We start from the raw sequence: 20,276 nt of genomic DNA, 5'->3' as shown, positions 1-20,276 counted from the left end.
CTGCGTCGCCTCCGGAGGGGAGGCGGGGGGCCGTGCTCGGGGGGCGGCGGGAGGCGGAGGCGGGGCAGCGGTGGGTGCGGCGGGGGGGGCGCGGCGGGCGGCGGGGGCGCTGGAAGCGGCAGAGGCGGCGGGTGCCTCCCGTGGTGCCGATGCTGCTGCCTCAGGGTGTGGCCCTGCCGGAGGCTGCCCCTCTTGCTTCGCTGCCTGCCCCCACTCTGCCTCGCCCTGCTCGTGGTGGCGCTTCTCCTACTGCTCGCCTTTTCCCAGGTGGGTGAGAGAACAAATTTATCCAAAGAACTGCATTCCTTTGATTGCATGCGGTAACCCTCCATTGCCCCTGTTGCCTCGTAGACTTCAGTGTCGTTCTTGATTCGTGGATTTCTCCTTCTTCTGGGTTCTCACCGCATTGTTTGCCATAGCTTGACGAAAGTTTCGCCGCAATTCCACCGGGTGTATTCAGGTCGAAGTGACATGAAGAGGCCTGATGGAATCCCGGTAAAACTGTCGTCAACCTATGACAAGCAACGCAGCAAATACCCAGAAGATGGAGAGTAAGGTGTTGCTTATTTTAATTTTTTCTCGGATTTTTTATTATTATAATGTTTGATTAATATAATATTTTAAGATGTATAAATCCAAAATCTCTTTGTAATGCCTCCAATGTCCCGATATTGAATGTTAGGCTACCAGCATTGTTTACCCTTTCGCTTCGGGGAGATAAATAAATAAAAATGGCTCTCGTAACTGTCAACCATGTTTTTTCAATATATGATCGATGATTGTCAACGTGAGCAATTTATTTCTTTATTCCTGCAACTTTCGAGGGGCATATTATGGGGCTATTGGAATTCAGTGCTAACCAAACATATATGCCATTCGAATTTTGAAGAATTATTATCAATTCATTTGCTCTCATTCGGTTAAAAAAAAATAGAGCATCATTTTAGTACTAAAATTAATTTACGCAGAAACAACAAAATATTTTAGTATTTAATGAGAGCAAATTCCTTCTACCCGGGTTGCATTATTCCAATTCCAATGAGTCGTTTACAAAAAATTATCCTTAATTAATGCATTAACTCTGCAATTCCTATGGCATCTACATATTCTAATATATTCAAAATCCCGCGAACGACAAGTACGGAATTCCATGGATTATTGTTGGCACGAATTTTATTTTGTCCACTGCAAAAGGTTGGTTGACAGATAGCAGGATAGATGCTATGAAGGTAATAGGAAGGCAGGTTTTAGGTAAATTAAAATGAGAAATGTTTGCGCACCAACAAGGCTTGGATTCTTTTTTTCGATAGATATTTAAATAATGATAAAATTAAAAAAATATATAAAATCATACGAGGCATTTTCACATACAAAGGTAATTTTAGTTTTTTAAATGCTTATTAATTCGTCCACATTTTTGTTGTTGCCTTCAATTTATTCACCATTATATATGCATTTGGCCAGCTCTTCAAATCCCTGGAAGTCTTCTGAAACTAGATCTTTTGGATAGCCTTTAGCTCTGTCAGCGATTTATTTTGATGTCATGTATGCTTGTAAAACACGGCCCTTTACGGTTCTCTAAATTTGGGATATACGAAAATGTCACACGGAGCCATATTTGGCAAATATGGAGGCCGGGGTATAATTACTGTATTGTTTTTGGCCAAAAAGTCATGAATCAGCAATGAATTGCCGGTCGGAAATCGCCAAGCTCATAAAAATACGTCTAACATTAGCGTCTGCCACGACGAAGTAAACAATGAATGAACCTGAAAAATTTATCATGCTTCAATGTATTTACCAAATTTTTTAGCTTTTAATTTACACAGCATAAATATTAAGGTAGGTTTTAGATGGATGGAGGTAAATCTCGCCCCTAACTAGGTTACTTGGTAGTTAGGAGGGCGATTTCTTCTCTCCGGGCCACCTCAAACTGAGTTGATTTTTCTTTTGGGGTGTCCTAACGCTTCTCATGGGTTTGAAACCTTTGACCCTGGAACCCTTCCATCAGGTTCATTCCACCAGTGTAGCACGTTTCCCAAATTTAAATTAGATGAATAATTTTGAGGTACAAATTTTTCAACGTACTTCTTTCACAAAGAGTTTATTTCACACCACGTTATTCACCCACACCCACTTCGTTTTTGTGGTTTAGATCATCGGCGTACATTAATTTGTTCACCTAAAATGTTTCCTCCCATATAAATGAGGGACAGCTTGTTTTATGACCTTGAAAATGGCACAGAATTTCGAAACCGTGGTTGGTAGTGGCATTTTATATTTAAGTGTGGAAATTGTTATTTGTGGTCTGTATTTCATTGTGAACGTATCGCATTTCCACCAAGTCAAGCCTTAAACGATTTCATGAGTTCACGAATTATGTGCTCATCATCATAACTATATGCTCCTATTCGTGTCTCCTAACATCCTCCTCTTTATCTCTGTTTTTCACAGGTTGCCATGGTGCAGCGTCGCCCGGGAAGGCAGCTGGGGATTGGAGGCAGTGGGGGCGGCGATGCTGGCGGGGACGTGATGGTAGGCGTGGGGGTGGGCCGGGGGCGGATAGGGCGACACCCGGGGCCTGGACTAGCGAGGAGGGCCGGCACAGCCCCACAGGTCAGTACATGGTCTCCACTGCAAGCCATTTCCATCTTGCGAAGGTTAGAAAGTCGGTTTTTGCATAGCATGGTCTTCATACAATGATCCATGGAATAGCCAACTTATGATTGGTACCTACTCGCTTTCGCTCGCGGGTGGGCTCTGTCACCCAAGGATCCCCCAGAAAAGGTCTGTGGCCTTTTCTGCTCCCTCTACTAGTTCTTATAATATTTTTAAACTATGACGTAGAACCGCATCTCCATCCGTTGCTGGCATAAAAATTATTCACGAAATAGTGAAATTTCACGATTTTGCCCAAATTTAAAGTACTCCAATCAGTCTAAAAATTATTTTTCGATGTATCACGTGGTCCAGATTCGAAAATGGACATTTTTGAAAAATCTATTTTTTTAACCCCATGTTTTCCCCAAAAATAGAGGAATTGAGATGGCTGGCAACACTGTATTAGGTAGATTTAGTGTTTCGACAGTTGTTTCTAGGGTTTCAGACAATTTTAAAGAGGTGGATTCCATGACTTTTCATCGTATCTCTCTCATTTCAAACCCGAATTCACCCCAAACATTTGTATGAATCAGTCAGTCAGTAATCGTATATCCTATAGAACCCACTTATAGTAAGTGACACTATAGTAGAGTACATAAGAGCACAGCAATTGGAGAGGTGCGTACACGTGCAACGTGCAATGGAAAGTGAAAGACTCCCAAAACTTATGTTGCCGTGGAACTCAGCTGTTAGAGGAATGAGAGGAATTCCAAGTATTGGGATAGAGAACTTTTATGAACAGGATTTATTAAAAAAATGAAATTTTGAAGAAAAACTAAATGGAGAAAATTTCAAGAAATGGTACATAAATTTTCCCTCCATAGTGGGAATTTTTCAACACTAGGAAGACTATGAAATACTTCGTAATACTTCAGGTCAAGAAGTTTTTTGATATAAAGAACTAGAGGAACGTAATTTCAATGTCAGGAGATAAGGGGAAATAGAGGGTTAGTTACCAAGCTTAGGATTTTTATACAACTTTACAATAAGTAAAAGGGCTGAAGTGGTTCCCAACTAGTTGAAGCCTATAGGCTTCCGTAGTCCGTAATATGGAAAAAATCAGCGCGTAATCACATCAACTACGAGATCGTGTCACCCTAATTTACATTCAAAATTTAAATCCCATTAAGTGAAATGTTTTTTTAACACTATACAATTATTCTTGAAATTAATTATTTCGGATCAATTTTAGACGAATATTTCACGAATTAGACCGCCCGAAGTCTCCTTCATAATTTTTTTTCTGCGGCCTCATTTCGACCTTAAGACCAATAACTCTTTATTCATCTGCCTAATCCGTAAACTCTTCCTTCTATTCTCTCTCTTACCCAACATCCTTCTCTTTGTCAAGCTGATTAGAATTCTTTTTCTCTTAGTACACACTATACATCCACGTTATCTTCCTCCTCCTTATCTCCTTTAGAAGTGTACTTTCTTCCCCTTATATACCTACCATTGCCGTTTTATCTTTCATTTCATCCATTGAAGTCACAAATATACCTAACCCTTGTGTAGTAGTTCATGGTGCGGCAACACGTACACTAAAGAAAGAAGACGAGAAATGAAGGATGTGTTCGAGATATGGATATAGAGGAGATAGGAGAATGTGAAGTAAACGGAGAAAAGAAGAAACATCGGAGTACTTGACATGCTAGCTTGGTGATAGCTTCTAAAAGAATAACGAAGGAGACTGGAGGGATAATCTGCTGAATACTCCATGTAAAGATAGATTAACGGGTTGAATACTTTGTTGAATAACTTTTAGTTACTCACTCTTCCCTTTTTTGGACCTATCTACAAAATGTGAAAAAGTTATGCTCAGCAGCCGTTGTAGGAAACTGCTTAAATGTAACCTCCATTAACCCATCACCGTTCAACCCTAGTTTTTTGCCTCTGCGACCCACCTTTCTCTCTGCTCCCTTGCCAACAGTGACCTCCCACGCGGTCACTTCGCTAATTGTGTCCGGGCGATCCGTCAGTCACCCGCCAGGAGACTAATCAGCGAGCCTGCCAATCTGCCGTAGCAGCAGGTCCTAGTCGCTCTAACGCTTAAAATTTCCAGAGATCAGTTAATACCCTAAAGCTGGGCGTAGACTAAACACTTTTAAATTTATTCGTCAGTGCAGTCAAAGTACGGATTGCCATAATTTTCAGGAAATAATCCTCGTTTATGTGAAAATTACGCTCATGATCTCAGGAAAATACGTTGGCATTTTTGAGCTACTTAAAGAGAATCTAAAGAAGCGACTTCAATTATTTATTAGAGAAAATAAAGTAAGGTGCTTCTACTTAATTTTTTCAGGAAGCTGCAACGCTACATGATAGTGTATATATGTTGGAACTGTTGGACCTGTATTGAAATTATGAAATATTTTACGGGAATTGAAATAAACTGAATCTCACAAACTAGTGCCTTGATTTACTATGATGGTCAACAATAGGGGCTAAAATCAGGCCAGTTAATTGAAATTTAAATCCAACCAGTGAAATATCTTTAAATTAGCATATAATTTGAATTGAATGTTCTGTATTAACAATTAACTATGATAGAAATTTCATCAAAATGTAAATACGGCTTAGCAATACTCTATCCATTTCAGCTGAGCACTTTCTAAGCTGGCAAGTAGCAAATAATATTTTCGTATATAAATCCATTATAATAAACTCAAGCGAGTCAGTCTGGTGTATGGGAATGGATATTGTGTGAATACATGATTTTCGGTACAATTCAAATTCCCAATCCTATTCCATGGGTTAAAAATGAATACGAGCGATGGAATTCATCGCTATTTAGACTGTTTAGGAATGGCATCCATCGAAATCCTTCTGAAACGCAAATAAGGAAAATATGTCACAGGCTGCATCGCCACGGATTCTTATTTACAAGAGGCAGATAATATAAATACACTATTTTATTATTCGGTCCGATGAAACGATCCGTCGTTATTATTTTCCCTATTTAAAGTGGATAACCTCTAAGCAAACGGTTTTACGAAGTGGAGCATTAATAAACAGTTATATGACAATTGTTTCAAATAGCAAGCACACAGGTAAATGGTATTCTAGCCAGGGGTGACATAGAAAGAGCAAGTAGAAGCAGTAATGGTTTTACAAATGGTTTGTCCTACTCGACCTTAAACGTTGCACGAGAGAAATGGCATGGATTTTTGGCCACACTCACGAACCTTGCGTGATTAGCATGCTATATATATATTTTTTTACCCTACAGTTTTCCCTTAATCTCTCATTCGAACCGGCAAGTCTCCTTGCTTTTTGCAGTTCAGATCCCATGTCATACGAGTGTATCTATAACTATTTTATTTCTCCCGTTTTGTTTTATTTATAAATATAACTAACGGCGTACTGTATAAATTCGTTCAAATTCCATCTGTTTACATTTTATAGTCTATACTAATATAACCTTGCAACATGTGTTTCCATGTTGAATTTTCTGTTCAATGGCTGTAGCATAGTAGTATATATAAAGTGGTGCTTCTACTTTCATATTTTTTTTATTTTTGGATAATATTACAATAATTATTGACTTTAGTCACATTTCTTGCTGAAGAAATGTCTGTAGGTATACATTATAACATTTTTGAGGTCTATAATGGCTGAAATGCTTTATGTTGAGAGCAGAATAATTATTCCTAGCATATCCTAATTTAATAAAAAGTACTTAAACCTAGGTTACCAGAGCACTTCAACCTATTTCTTGAAGTTACTTGCTCGCCACTGTTTTTACCTCTAAAACGTTCGTATGAGTACAGGGTGATATACACTCATTTTATCGCTTATGCATATTAGTTTATATTCTCATGATGAAAGAACACAAATGGTAATTTCCACACTTTTTAATTCCAACTCAACCAACTCCAACCAACGATCATGGTTTCAACACATTGGGTCATTTTCAAGGATTGTGGATCAAAACATTGTGCCATTTTTTTATCTTGAAAATTGACACAATGTTTTGAAACCATGATCGGTTGTTGAGTTTTGGAATTACAAAATGTGGAAATTACCATTTGTGCTCTGTCATCATGCATACATCGACCTTCCACCAAATCAAGCCTGAAAGCGATTTTATACGTTTCTGGTAACAAGAACCCCACAAAATGAAAAAATAATCACTGGCGTAACATATTCATATTTTTGATTTTCTATACATTAGATATCAATTTAATAGCAGACATTACTATCTGATACAGGTACAATGATACAGGCTCTTTCGTACGGCTAATTTAATGTAGCTTAAAGGATTCGGTATAGAAATATTTATTGGAGTTCGAACCACCAGGTGATAAATTATTGTTTTAATAACTATTTAAATTACCTTTATATAGAGGCAATCAATTTATGTGTTAATTTCCTGTTTGCGAAGCAGGAGTAGCATGGTAAATTACACCATTAATGATTGCACTTATTGTGCGCTCATAATTTTGTACTACTCAACCATTCCCCTCATGTACCGGTGATAAAGAAGCAGATTGATATTTAAAGTACCCCGTTTTAAATTTTAAATTATGAATTGAAAACTCTTTTTAACGTACGTATATGTTCACAAATCGGCCCACTGATACTTAAAGTGGTATATCGGGTTGGTGCGATGGCTAGAGTGTTGGCTTCCCTCCCAGCGGGCTCGTGTTCAAATCCCGGCAGTGGCAGAGAATTTTCAGAGACTGCCCGTTCCCTGCTTGAATGTTGTGTGGAAGGCATTTCAAGCGCAACACTCCGTCCGTCGGATGGAACGTTAAGCCGTGGTCCCCTTGGCGCCTTTACCTAAGAGCAGGCTAATGCCAACGCCGAGTTTCTCTCCACACTTCCACACCTACCCTTCCCTCATAGCGCAAACGACCTCAGCTGTCGGTCGCCTCCTCCGAATACCATACCATACCATGGTACTCAAATATAATCTATATTATTCAATATATAAGATATAATATTCAATCGCGTTCAAACAGGTCCTTTGGGTTAGCACCAACAGACTTTGACAAGGAAAAAGTTTTAATGGGGTACGAGCCACCAGCTCATAAAGGGCATTATCGTGTAGCATGGCAATAGGGTGTCCCCTTCATTTCTCGCTGCGTGAGAGAGTTGGAGCTGAGGACGGGGACCCCCGCGGGATTGGGGCCTCCGAAGCACTTTTGTCGGAGCACTTTCACCGCGGGGAAAGATAGGGGGAGTGAGAGAGGACCTCTCCCTTTTTTTATTTCGGACGTGAGTTGCGAGGGCAACCGGAGTCGGGGAGGGTGGAGGAAAAAAAGGAATGGTAAAAAGAGCGGGGAGACTCTGAAAAACTCCTCGGTGCAATATCCATTAACCCTCTTCCATTCTCTCAACGCACGTGATAATGAAACTTCGAGGTCCACCCACGCAAGGCACCGGCAAATTTCAGATATTTAGACATCATGCGGTGGGACCGGGAGGATCATAACCATTTAATATTCCTCCCATTAGTTATTTCGGTAATGAACAGTCAGCCATCGCCTTAATCTAACACATCGTAGGAGTATGCCTTTCACTACTGGCGTCAAATAGGTATCCATTTCACTTTCTCTCATTATCATTCAACATTCATCCTGTTGATTATTTCACTAATGCCCTAGGGTATCCCCTTGTTTATTTGGCTAACCCCTCAACTAAATAGGGATAACTGTAAGTTTCCTTAATCTGGTTCATAAATAGATAACTATCTCTTTCACTGCCATCAAATTTTTCTTCCTCGCTCCAATCTCTTCTTAAAAATGTCTTTAAACAAAACTATCTTCTCCTAATGCTCTTTTGCTTTCTCTACTTTAGGCTGTCTTCATAATCTGTTTCATACACCGATAGCTAGTTCATTGCAGTGCGTCAATTTTTCATAATCGTTCCTCATACCTGCTTTCTCTCCAGACGTATTTTAAAAATACCGTTATCTCCCAAATTTCTTCTTCCTTTCTCTTACTCAGCGTTTTCCCTTTCTTCATTATCGTGCATTTCTCCCTAAGTATGTATTGCTCCCACTATAAGTGTGTGATTTCAAACTTTAGATTGAACCTCCTTACACTCAACGCCATCAATAGTGCATTACCATTCGTGTGCTTCCTCAGGCGTCCTCCTCCTTCCAACGTCTTGCTTATCCTTGCTTTCTCTTTAATTAACGCACGCTTTCATTCGAATCTACTCCTCTTAAATTAGTAGTTTTAATAAATGGAATAATATATTATAACTACACATCTATAATGCAGTGAAAACTCAACTTACGAAAAGTAAACATTATGTTTTAAACCTCTCCATTTGTTACAATATGGGTGAGGCTTTATTTTTTAACTTTTCTTTGGCATTAAGGCTTATGCTTTCGATTTTGTTGCCTAAAACATATATTATAGGACTTAAAAAATTCCGGGATACCCTCATTATAATGGGATAGCAGAAAATTCTTAAAACAACAACCATTTTCACAATCGTCGTAGTTCCATTCCGCGCACCTCCTTTCTCATCGAATGAAAAAAGGGTAAAAATGAGACGGAAATACGTGGAAGTCGGCGTCCGATTCCCTCATTGGTATTCCTATTCCCAAGGAAAGGGAGATAGGAGATGGGGTAAGCATATTTTATATTTCTATATATTTGAAAGAGAAAATGACGATGGTTCTTGGTACATAAGCAAATAGAACTTTATCTTACAGCAGCTGGTCTCTCGCTTAAAATTTTATTACAATCAAAAACTACATTCATTTTTATATTCTTTTCTGAACTCTCGTGATCAGCTATCATATTTTATTCGCTAAGTTACATGTTTTGACCGATTAGCTACAGCCGTTTATTCTTTTTATTTTTTTATTCTTTGAAACTAGTACTAAAATTCTCATAAAACTAATTAGTATTTTAAAATCGAAAATATTTTAACTGAACTATTTAAGCATCTCCAAAGTTTTATATCGCTTCTTGTGATGAAATTAAACAATTAAGGTTCCCATAATATCTTGTGGAACAACCTAGAATCCATCCCAGAATACTTGTAGTATTTGAAACAGCTGGACTACCGTAGCTTTAGACTACAGGTACTCTTTACCCGTTTGTTATTGAATACCTAATATGTGCAGGCGTTAATAATATATTATAGAGATTGAAACTTTGCTCTGCTAATAAAATCAAGAAATGTTTGTCTCGAAGTATTTCTTGGATATTACAGCCACCAATTTTTCGTATAATGTTAACTGGTTTCATTCAAAGAACTATAAGCCTATTTAGGTTCAGTCTGATTTCAAGTTGGAAGCAATCAAGGATTAAAAAAAAAGCATCCTTTAGCAATTCTAGTCAAGAAGCAGAAAAATTGAAATGATTTTTACCCCTTCAGCAATTTGCAGAAACTTTCTCTGCCGCAGAATTTTACGTATCAAATTCAAATTTAGAACCCTTGTAGTATGTATGATCATTACGTGATATTCCCTAGCGAGTCCCAAAGATTCGGACTGAAACCACTCCAAGAGGCTTTCGCTGAGGTACCTTCCAATCCATTCACTCTCCGTATGATAATGGGGAAGAGTAGCTCCTAATTTTTTCGGGCTTAGTGCGCTGGGGTGGAATGGAGTTTGGACGGTTGGAAAAGGGAAATTTCTGGTTCCCAATGTGAATACCATTCTCCCTCACACTATGGCTTCCCCCATTTGCCACTTTCCCTTACTCCCTTGCTTCAGTCACGTCCTCAACGCTGTCTTCCCGCCCACGCTGGCACATTCATGGAATCTCCCTCACGTGAATGGGAAGTGTAATGTCATCACGGCTTCCTTCTGCGGAGGTGTGCGACAGATTCCTTCACTTTCAGCACTTCCGTGTGCGAAAAATAAAAACTTCTCCTTGCCGATCTCCACATCCGAGGTCGGACGAGGCGTATAATGTCCTTTGTCTCATTAGAGGGAAAATAAACTGAAAGAGCGATCAGAATTAGAATAAACGTAGTAAAGCTATTATAGATTTATGTCCGCTCTAAAAATAAACTCGAATATGTCAAAATAAATTATATTTCGGTTAATCGGTCATGAGATATTAAGGTCAGCGCCAACAAATATCCAAGAACATGTCTCACTTGAGGAATATACTCTGGTTTTTTCGGTTAAATCTTCGGTTTACTTCAGTTTTTTCGACACAAATGTTATTACGTGTATATTTTCAAAAATATGTGTGCCAATTTCACAATAAAATCTTAACCTCCTTTTGATATGAGGCTTAAATGTATCTTTTAGATCGTAATCTGAGTCATTTGTGTGTTCTGAGTTTCGCCAAAAATTCAGACAATAAAAGTTACAGAAGAGTAAAATTACCCGCTCGATGAGCCGAAAGCACTACTACAGTGTAATATAATTATTATAATAATAAATTCGTTTATTTCGTGGGCCTTGTGGCCCATGAGAAAATTATTGTACGACTTTTACAAGTTCGGGTATAAATATCGGGTTTTAGTAGTCAAAATTAATAGTTTTCATGTTTAATATCTCGAAAACATTTTAATATGAGGTCAACTATTGAGCAGAATCAATATTCTTGGCTTAAATTTATTCTCATAATACGATATGGTTGTCCAAAGGGCTGTTTTCTGATATACACTAGCTTTTCAGTTACGTAGTACAATATTATCTATCGTGTAAAATGGTTATTTAGTCACGATTACAACGAGTTCAAGGCATTCCCTCCACGTGAATTGGGAGCATAATGTCATCATGACTTCTTTCTGCGCGCGATGGCGTGAGATAGATTCCTTCCATCCTCGCTCTCCCTTCCTTGAGAAAAAACATTCTCGCTATTTTCCCATCTCCTCATTCGTGGGCACACCGGAGCTACGTGTCGTTTGTCTGACGAGAGAAACATTTGGCGAAAAGGGAAGTGATAATCAACGGTTATGTAATTAAATTTTGCGAAACTTATCCTCTGATGTAAGGAATAAGTGAGAAATCTATAGGTTAGAAGAATGGAGTGCATTTATGAAATGTATTTATGCAAATTTATTTATGCGTCCAGAATCTAGGTGCTTGCTATTGATCTGCATTCCTTCCCGATTTTTTTCCTAATGAACAATATTCATTGGATGTTCAATTTTCACTCAACTTCCATATGTTCATTAAACATGCACTGCTTTTGCCCTGTACTGGTATTTAAATGAGGTGACCGATAGCCTTGGCCACTTGAACCGCAAGGGAATTGTAGTAAAGGAGGAATGGAGAGAAAACCATTTTTTAATTACATGCTCCGAGGAAACTCTGGCATGACGTCAAATCCGATTAACACAGTGGACATTTAAATATAGATCGAGCGACGAGGAGTTATTGGAGCCACAAATAATTTGTTTATGCCTAATTTCGTCTTTATAACTAGGATCGAGGCCCCATGGATCAGTCATTGCGTACAGTATTTGATAAAGAAAATTCTCACTTATTCTGTGATTTACGTCTGATCTGATAATATTCATTAGGGTAAGAGAGGGCAGAGGACCCCGGAGTATGCTACTGGAGTGTAGATTTCAATCATATTCCGGATATGGAGACTGGATTCATACCCTGGTCAACCTTTTACTTCTACGATTTTTTTGGATATCCGAGGTGTCTTCAGTAAATTCTAAACACTTATGTGACCTTAAAATAATCTTTTTCATTATCTCTCGTTACTTAGGTATCCATTTTACCACATCTTAAATATTTTTTGTATAATGACCTTAAATAAATGAAACAAACATAAGACTTGCCTTGCAACTCATAACTCAACTCATAAACTCATGCCTTGTAACTCATTTCTTCTTTATATCTTACATAAAGAAACCCGGTCAAAACCACCAAAAGCATTAATTTTCTTCCTTCATCTACATCTACAAATTACCCTGCGAGCCACCTCTAGGGTGTTTGGCAGGGGGTGATCAATCACCAGCATGCAGCATGCATTTGGACTCCCACATGCACACCACACCGTCCAAGAAACGTCCCGTATAATAACAAACTATACTACTATATGCAGTTAGAAATAGAATGTAGAATAGAAATTCAGAAACATGCAGTAAGTTTTACATAGGTTAGTAGGCTACACTACAAGTCATGCAATCTATTTACGCGTTCTATTGCTGCCGTTATAATCTCTTATTGATCGTGGAAAAAATGACATTCGGAATCTGTCTGTTCTGCAATCTATCTCTCTTATTTTATTTATATGATCTGATCTTCCGTAGTACGTTGGCGTCCGCAAGATATGGTTAACTTCGTCAGAAAAGACACTGCTCTTGAATTTATCTAAAAGGTTTAGTCTATTTTTCAATCTACGGTCCGACAGAGATTCCCATCCGAGTTTATCTAAGAGGTCAGTTACACTAACAAGACTATCGTAACGACCTTTCACATACCTGGCAGCTCTTCTTTGCACGCGCTTTCCTTCAGAGGTTTCCAAAAATAAAAAATTGAATATAAAATCTTTTTACTTTGCCTGACTTTCAAAAGTATAACTGACGTTTTAGTTTAATTTTAAACTCATAAACTCATGCCTTTTAACTCATTTCTTCTTTATATCTTACATAAAGAAACCCGGTCAAAACCACCAAAAGCATTAATTTTCTTCCTTCAGAGGTTTCCAAAAATAAAAAATTGAATATAAAATCTTTTTACTTTGCCTGACTTTCAAAAGTATAACTGACGTTTTAGTTTAATTTTAGCATTAGAACATAATGCTGAACACTTCAGATAAATATCCTTGAGACACGTCTGCCAAGCCAACACATTTTCGCCGCACGCCCTTCTCTTTTTTTCTCTCTCTCTCGATCTATTTCCGAACTTTTTTTTTCAATCAACCCCTCTTTCGGAGCAGGAGCAATTCCTCTGTTTGGGGATCTCCTTTTCCCCAGGGGTCGCCACATTCCCGGAGGCGTGTCTGCCGGAAAGAATCGACGTGCCCTTAGACTGCACAATGGGACTCGGCTGCTGATTTGCATTTGCTTCACAATGCGTCATGAGCACAAGGGTTCGTTCGCGGGTTACTCAATGAAGGTGATCGACAGTGGAGGTAATTTGCGCCATTCAGGAGTGGCATGTTGGTTGACGAGGTTATGCTCCGCGTGGGACAAAGTATTAGGGTAGGAACGGCGCAAGCAAATTTTTATTGAGCGAGCTTAAGAGACCGAGTTTCTGCGTGTCACTGAATGAACCGAATATTTTCCATAAATTTATTCAATAAAGGACCAAAATTCCCAATAAATTTAGATTATTGATAAATCATGCATTTTCCACTTCATGTTTATCAAAATTCTTCAGTTTTAAGCCTACGCTATCTATACTTTCATTCGATAAGGGACCTGAATTGCATAGGAATAGATTTTTTAAATGCAATTATCGTATCATGTAGATGAAAATGCTACACCTTTTTAACCTATGTTACCTCTGGCAAGAAAAATCTCTCACATGGATTTAGGCGAGTCCCAAACCGTAGAATTAATGCAAAAACCTTTACTTTAATCTTGCAACGGAAGCACTGTCCAATTCCTTCTTTTCTTTGGTTAAATAATAAAGAAAAACTAGGAATACAAAACTATGACATCTCTCATTTACCATGGAATACCTTGCTGAAAAACGGAGTTCCTATGGATACAATGTCATACATAATATCTTTAGTTCCAAAAATCTCAAAAGTATACCATGGAAGTATTATTGTTTAATTAAGATATAATGGTCTAATGTAAGATAATAACTGATGTGAAACGAAGGGGCGCAAAAAAAGCTCTTTCCACGTAATTTCAAACTAACAATATATCAAAAGATAATTGCTAGTTTAAAATTTCGTGGAAAGAGCTATATCAAAAGATATATTGTTAGTTTGAAATTTTCATATATAGTTTAATTAAATAGGATTTTGTATAATATTTAAGTAAATAGAATTATTATGAATAGATTTTACATTTAAATAGATATATATAGAAATTATAATTAAATACTTTGAGTTTTATACTTCAACCTGCAATTTTTTTAATACTTAACTGAAATTGGCCTTGATATAAAGGAACCCATATTCACCCCATCAATTCCGAGAGGAATTTTCAGCATTCTCATATCACTATGGCTTGACCGTTGCATTTTTGTTACGTATCACTTGAATGCAGCCTGAGCAAAATATTCTAGACTCAGGGTCCATAGGCAAGGATGCTATTCAACTTCTTTCTGTAAATCTAAATGGGATATTTTGTCTCAGTATTTTATCAATTGTAAAACTATGGTATTTGTAATATAGGCTGTTGTTGGCAGACTCGGTCTACTTTGCCTACCGTAATTACTTCCAGCTGATAACTTCACCCCTGGTTTCCAAGATCCGCTGCGTGATCGCGCGCCGGTATCTTGTAAGGAAATTCAGTGTTATTGGCTATTGGTGATCACCGAACCGCGTTCCCCAGCAGTTGTGTCGAGCAACTTGTGTGCGACGTGACTGCGATGTGATGTAATGTTTGGTACAACAGTTTACGTCGCCCTATAATAGTTTCTGGATCCTTGCTAATGGCTTTCCAAGATCCGTGATCACGCTGCCGGACATTACACATCACGTAGTTCACTCACGTATGCCTTTGAAACTAAGGCTTTAGGTACGCATTAAGTAATTCCTCACCAAAGGCATAAAACGAATGATTTGAAACGACCATTTTTGGGCTTTTCAGAGCTTTTATCCATCCCTCACTGTATAGAGTTGTTATAAAAGAACAGTGCAGTTTTGAACATGGTTTAAATGAAAACAGAATAGGGTGGTTTCCTATTATTTTTTTATTGCCTAAATCGAAAGATTATTACTCCTGGAGTACGAATTTCACGCTTTTAAAATTTTAAATGACGTTACCTATATTTCGAAAAGTGAAAATTTTCAAGCGCGGGAAAACGCGACGGCTAAGTAAAGCGACAGCTGGGAAAAGCCCGTGGGACGTCATTCTGGATCCCGCTTTCGCCGTGTGAGGTGACCTCGGGGCGAGGATATGTGCGCATCTGCAATGCAGGCTGCTCTGCTAGCAGGTAACGCTTGGCTTAAATAAGGATTATTAATACCCTATCAAACGAAGGAAACTTTCCGACCATAGGTAGTTTTAATAGGTGGTTATTAAGAGATGTTTCCCTGAGCTCTGTGCCTCATGCATGCATTGGTAATCTCAGACGATGTAAAACTCCTATCTACTCGTTAAGTCCCTGTGACGTCACGTGGAGTGGCATCGCATGGGCGCCAATCTGGCCTTTTTCAAATGCGGTTAAAATTGATCATTGTCATTCGTCTGAACTGGGATTTCTAAAAACAAATAATTTGTATATTATGGATACACTACTGGTGGGTAACGAATCGCAATCAATGCCTTTCGTTTTCTTTGATGAAGGAACCTACCTTATTATTTACAGTCAAGTTGTTCTTTTTATTTTTAAAGCATATGATCCAACGTAGAAATAAATTCTCCTTTTTGTTGAATTGAAATTGATTCCTTCGTTTAGACGCTAGAGAGCCTCAAACACGAGTGTCTTGCTTTTTTTGCAGACACCTATTACTTTTATGATAGCCCTGCATACGATATAATTTTTGTTTTTTTTCCGACGAACAATTGCAGTAAATAAGTCTAGAGCGAACGCCTCTTCGTGTTCAAAGTTCGGGCCTTGCTCTCCGGCTGTGGCGCCATGCGCACGACTTGGACTGCCAGTCGCATAATATGCTCGGCAGTCTATACCACCTTGTCCGGTATAGTCCACAAATAATTTCCACAGGGGAGAATGACGCATCGGCAGCTTAACTGGCTGAAGCACTTGGCCGGAAATCGAGGGATCCGGGTTCGAATCCCGGTCAAGGCGAATGATTTTTCCTCTGTGGATTTTTCGCACAAATTGTACTGAAGTTTTCTCGGGTTTCACACCGGGTCAGGTCCTCCATTTCCCCTTCCAACGTTTCGATGGACAACTCGCCCATCGTCATCAGGGATCCAGGAATCCAATACCAAATCCTGAATCTCATTATTGGCCGCGCCGTAGGCGCGTTCACTTTGCTGTACCCAAAGCCTCGGGGTATATATATAGAATTCTATGGGTGAGGGCGGTTCAGCGTCTCCTGATTGGCTGCCAGTCCCCTCGTATTTTTAAGAGGTGGTCCCATATATGGATTAAATTAAAGCCACAGTCTCTGTTGATGTCGTTGCAGTTACCTTGCATATCTTCCTCTCCATCATAGGCATCTTCGGCCGTCCACCCTGCCATCACGGGGTCTGCCTCTCTACCGGGTGCGGGGCCTGGGTCTGCGGCCAAGAGCAGCGGCGGCTCGGCGAGCGGCACGCGATCCCCGCCGCCCGCCGCCGAGACGTTCAAGATCGAGCCCCTGTTGCGCAGGGACGCGCCGTCGGCCGAATTGGCGGCGCAGGTGGCGCTCAACGAGGCCCGCGCCTCCGCCCTGGGCGCGCTCATCCTGCGCGAGGGAGACGTGGAGAGGGCGAAAGCGATCTTCCGCGAGCGGAGGGAGGGCCGCGCCGCCAAGGTCCGACCGCGGAGGCCACTCAGCGACTGCCCACCGGTGCCCCCCAACCTTGGTGAGTGCGACTCGACGGACGTTAAGGGCCGAAAAGATGGCCAAAAATTAAAACATTTTCCCCAATCAACGCGATATTTTGTTTATAGCGACTATGGGGTCTATTAAATAGGCCAGCAGAAAAAATTTTGTTTGAAAACTTTTTTTATTTTAATAGCTGATCTTTATAGATTTTTATGTGCCGACTCCAAACCTGGCCTTAGTTTCTTTGTATCACCCATAGTTTCCAAGCAATATGCGTATAATATTTAGTCTAATAACCCTATTCGGTATGCAGGGAAATCAATGAAACACTGAGTTACACCATAAAATTGTTTGCATTTACTGTTCACTACATCGTGATAAAATTGTTTGTATTTACTACAGCGTGATAATACAGGGTTCAGTTGTCAACTGGAATTGGTCTAAATTTTCTTTCCCTTTTTTCCTTGAAGCTTCTTGTGTAGCTTTTTCTGCGATGAATCGCTTGCTGAACTTCTCGATGAAGTACCAACAGTAATCCCCCATTATCTTCGTTCATTAGACCTACTTTTTCAAGTTTATTAAACTATAAAAAAGCTGTTAAATTCTAAGAATATTGCTTGATTTCATAAATTTAACTGTAAAATATGAATGAATGGTGGGTGATACAACTTTAAAACCATCATATTTGGATTCAGCAACTTTAAAAACATAAGAATAAGGTATTTTTAGTAAAAAAGTTTTTTTCATTTTTGGCCTGTGTTATTAGCGGTGTTTGGTAAAATTACTGAGAAAATATAAATAGCAGGAATATAAGGATCAATAACTTTGCTATTGCTGCATGGTAATTTATTGAGAACGACCACGGTTTCGTTACAGCGTAACATTATCAAGATGAAGAATTGCAGGTAAATTGACATTATATATAGCAGGGTAGGGAAATATTAATAATGAAAAACACACATTGTTACCTCCACAAAATTCACAATTTCTATTTTATTACCGGTTTTGGCTATTACCGAAACCGGTAATAAAATAGAAATTGTGAATTTTGTGGAAGTAACAAAGTGTGTTTTTCATTATTAATATGGAACCCTTACACCACGTAAATGCATCAAGTTTCAATTTAAGGGTAGGGAAATTTCCGGGAAACGTTGGTTAGGGGGAGGTAGGGTTTGGGTTTGGAGTTAGGTTAGGCGTCACAGTAGGTAGGGTGGGTGGAGAGATTGATGAGTAAATGAGAAAGTGGAAACCTTCTTCTATATATATATTGTCAATTTATCTGCAATTCTTCATCCTGATAATGTTACGCTGTAACAAAACCATGGTCGGTCTCAATAAATTACCATGTGGAAATAGCAAAGTTGTTGATCCTTCTTTTCCTGCGATTATGGATTTCCGCCATGTTACGCCCGCTACTATTAATTAAATATAAATAGAATCAATTGGTAGCGCAGCTAGGAATGGAATTAAGGCTGGGAGGGGGGGTTTAGGAGCAATTTATACTGGGGGGGTATGAAATATGGGATGTACGGGTGTCCTACCCCAAAAAATGTTTAAGATGAGATACAAAATGGTGGGTTTTACGGCTTTCTGAGGGATATTTTATGAATCCTTACACTATTCTATCATTAATATTTATCCTATTAAGTAAAATGGATTAAATTTAAAAAATTATCTGAGTCTGGGGGGGTTTATCCACCAAAACCTCCCCGCTCGCTACGCCACTGGGATCAATTATAGTTACTTAAAGTAACGAAAAAAAGTAATCAATTACGAGCACAAATTACCGATTTTAAAAATTAATATGTGAAATTAAGTTACAATTATATTTAGATACTTCTGGTAAAATTATCTACTCTAGAAATCACCTGGCAACTTTCGAATAGTGCAGTAAAAATGTGAAATAATTGAGTTTTATAAATTGATAATATTGTAATTTCACTTGCGATACATAAAATTATAACTGCTGTAACAAAACTGGGGGCGTCATATTTTGTACTCCCATCATAACTAAGAAAAATTGGCTCACATGTATCTATCTCACAATCTTTAGTCATTTGTTATTTTGTCCACCTAACCTCTCATTTTCTTTCTGCTCTTTGTATGCGGAGTAAATTTAGAGAGCCTTAAATTATTAACCGAGTTAATAATGATGAAAGCTTTATATTGGAAATAGTTTTTCCGGAAAGATATCATGTATGCTCAATGCGGCAATAAATGCATGCGGTTATTAGACATTTATTTCTAACACTTTACTGCTTCATTAATTTTATACTATATAATACCTATTATGCTATGCTATAAAATTAATTGATGATCTCATGCCAATTGCCAGCACAACATTCCGCATAAATGGTATCAGTTAATTTTACGAACTAATTCTTCGGTATTGATTTTCTAATTTTTATCTCTTGTAATGGTAAATTTTACCTTGATTATAATTTATATCCAGTATTCTTATCAAGAATATTAAAATAAATATACGTTTAATGTTCACCAAAAATCCCTTTTTTAATTCAAATGCTTTCACATTTTAACTTCGGCATCAAATCGGTAAGGTTTTGTACGTATCCATCAGGCACGCTAATTGAATTTTTTTTTTAAACAGACATATTTTTAAAGAGTATCTTGCACAAAAAATCAAGTTGTTACCTTCTTCCTTATTAATATGCCACCATAACTTGGGAAGCCATTCGGTTTTTAATTCCTTCCAATAATATAGTCTCGTAACAAACTGAGATATGATGAAGCATTAAAGTAAAACTCTTCTTTGTTGCATCAACTTAAAATTATTTTAGAAAGTAGTTGAGTTAATTTATATCCATTCCTTAAAATCTTTAAATATAAAAAGAAATAATAAATAAACCTGGCGGTCGAGATAAAATAATGTGTACCGGGTATGCAATGTTCTCGTAAATGTCAAGTAAAATTGTAATCCAGTGCACCACTATTAATCTAATATATTGAATTCTAAACTTTGCTTAAACAGGTGAAGAAAAAATATCCCGTTTTTTGCATGATCTCCAGCCAAATAAAATAACTAGCACAGGTGGGAACATCCTGTTTTTCTCACTTAAAAGGATCTCCCAAGTATAAAGGTTCGACTTCGCA

General features: G+C 38.4%; 1 protein-coding gene across 1 annotated transcript in view; it reads left to right on the top strand.

Moving 5' to 3' along the window:
• Positions 1-2,556: 2,556 nt before the first annotated feature.
• The window catches only part of LOC124161326 (beta-1,4-N-acetylgalactosaminyltransferase bre-4-like), a gene marked incomplete at its 5' end in the record, with an annotated part of 177,366 nt that continues 159,646 nt past the window's right edge, over positions 2,557-20,276 (top strand). The window contains 2 exons of the mRNA XM_046537639.1: positions 2,557-2,616; positions 16,851-17,202. Of these exons, the coding sequence (XP_046393595.1) occupies positions 2,557-2,616; positions 16,851-17,202 (412 nt within the window). The remainder of the gene's footprint in view (positions 2,617-16,850; positions 17,203-20,276) is intronic.

Source organism: Ischnura elegans, chromosome 6 (genome assembly GCF_921293095.1).
Source record: "Ischnura elegans chromosome 6, ioIscEleg1.1, whole genome shotgun sequence".
In the NCBI taxonomy this organism is placed as follows: domain Eukaryota; kingdom Metazoa; phylum Arthropoda; class Insecta; order Odonata; family Coenagrionidae; genus Ischnura; species Ischnura elegans.
This window is presented reverse-complemented; position numbering and strand designations above follow the sequence as displayed.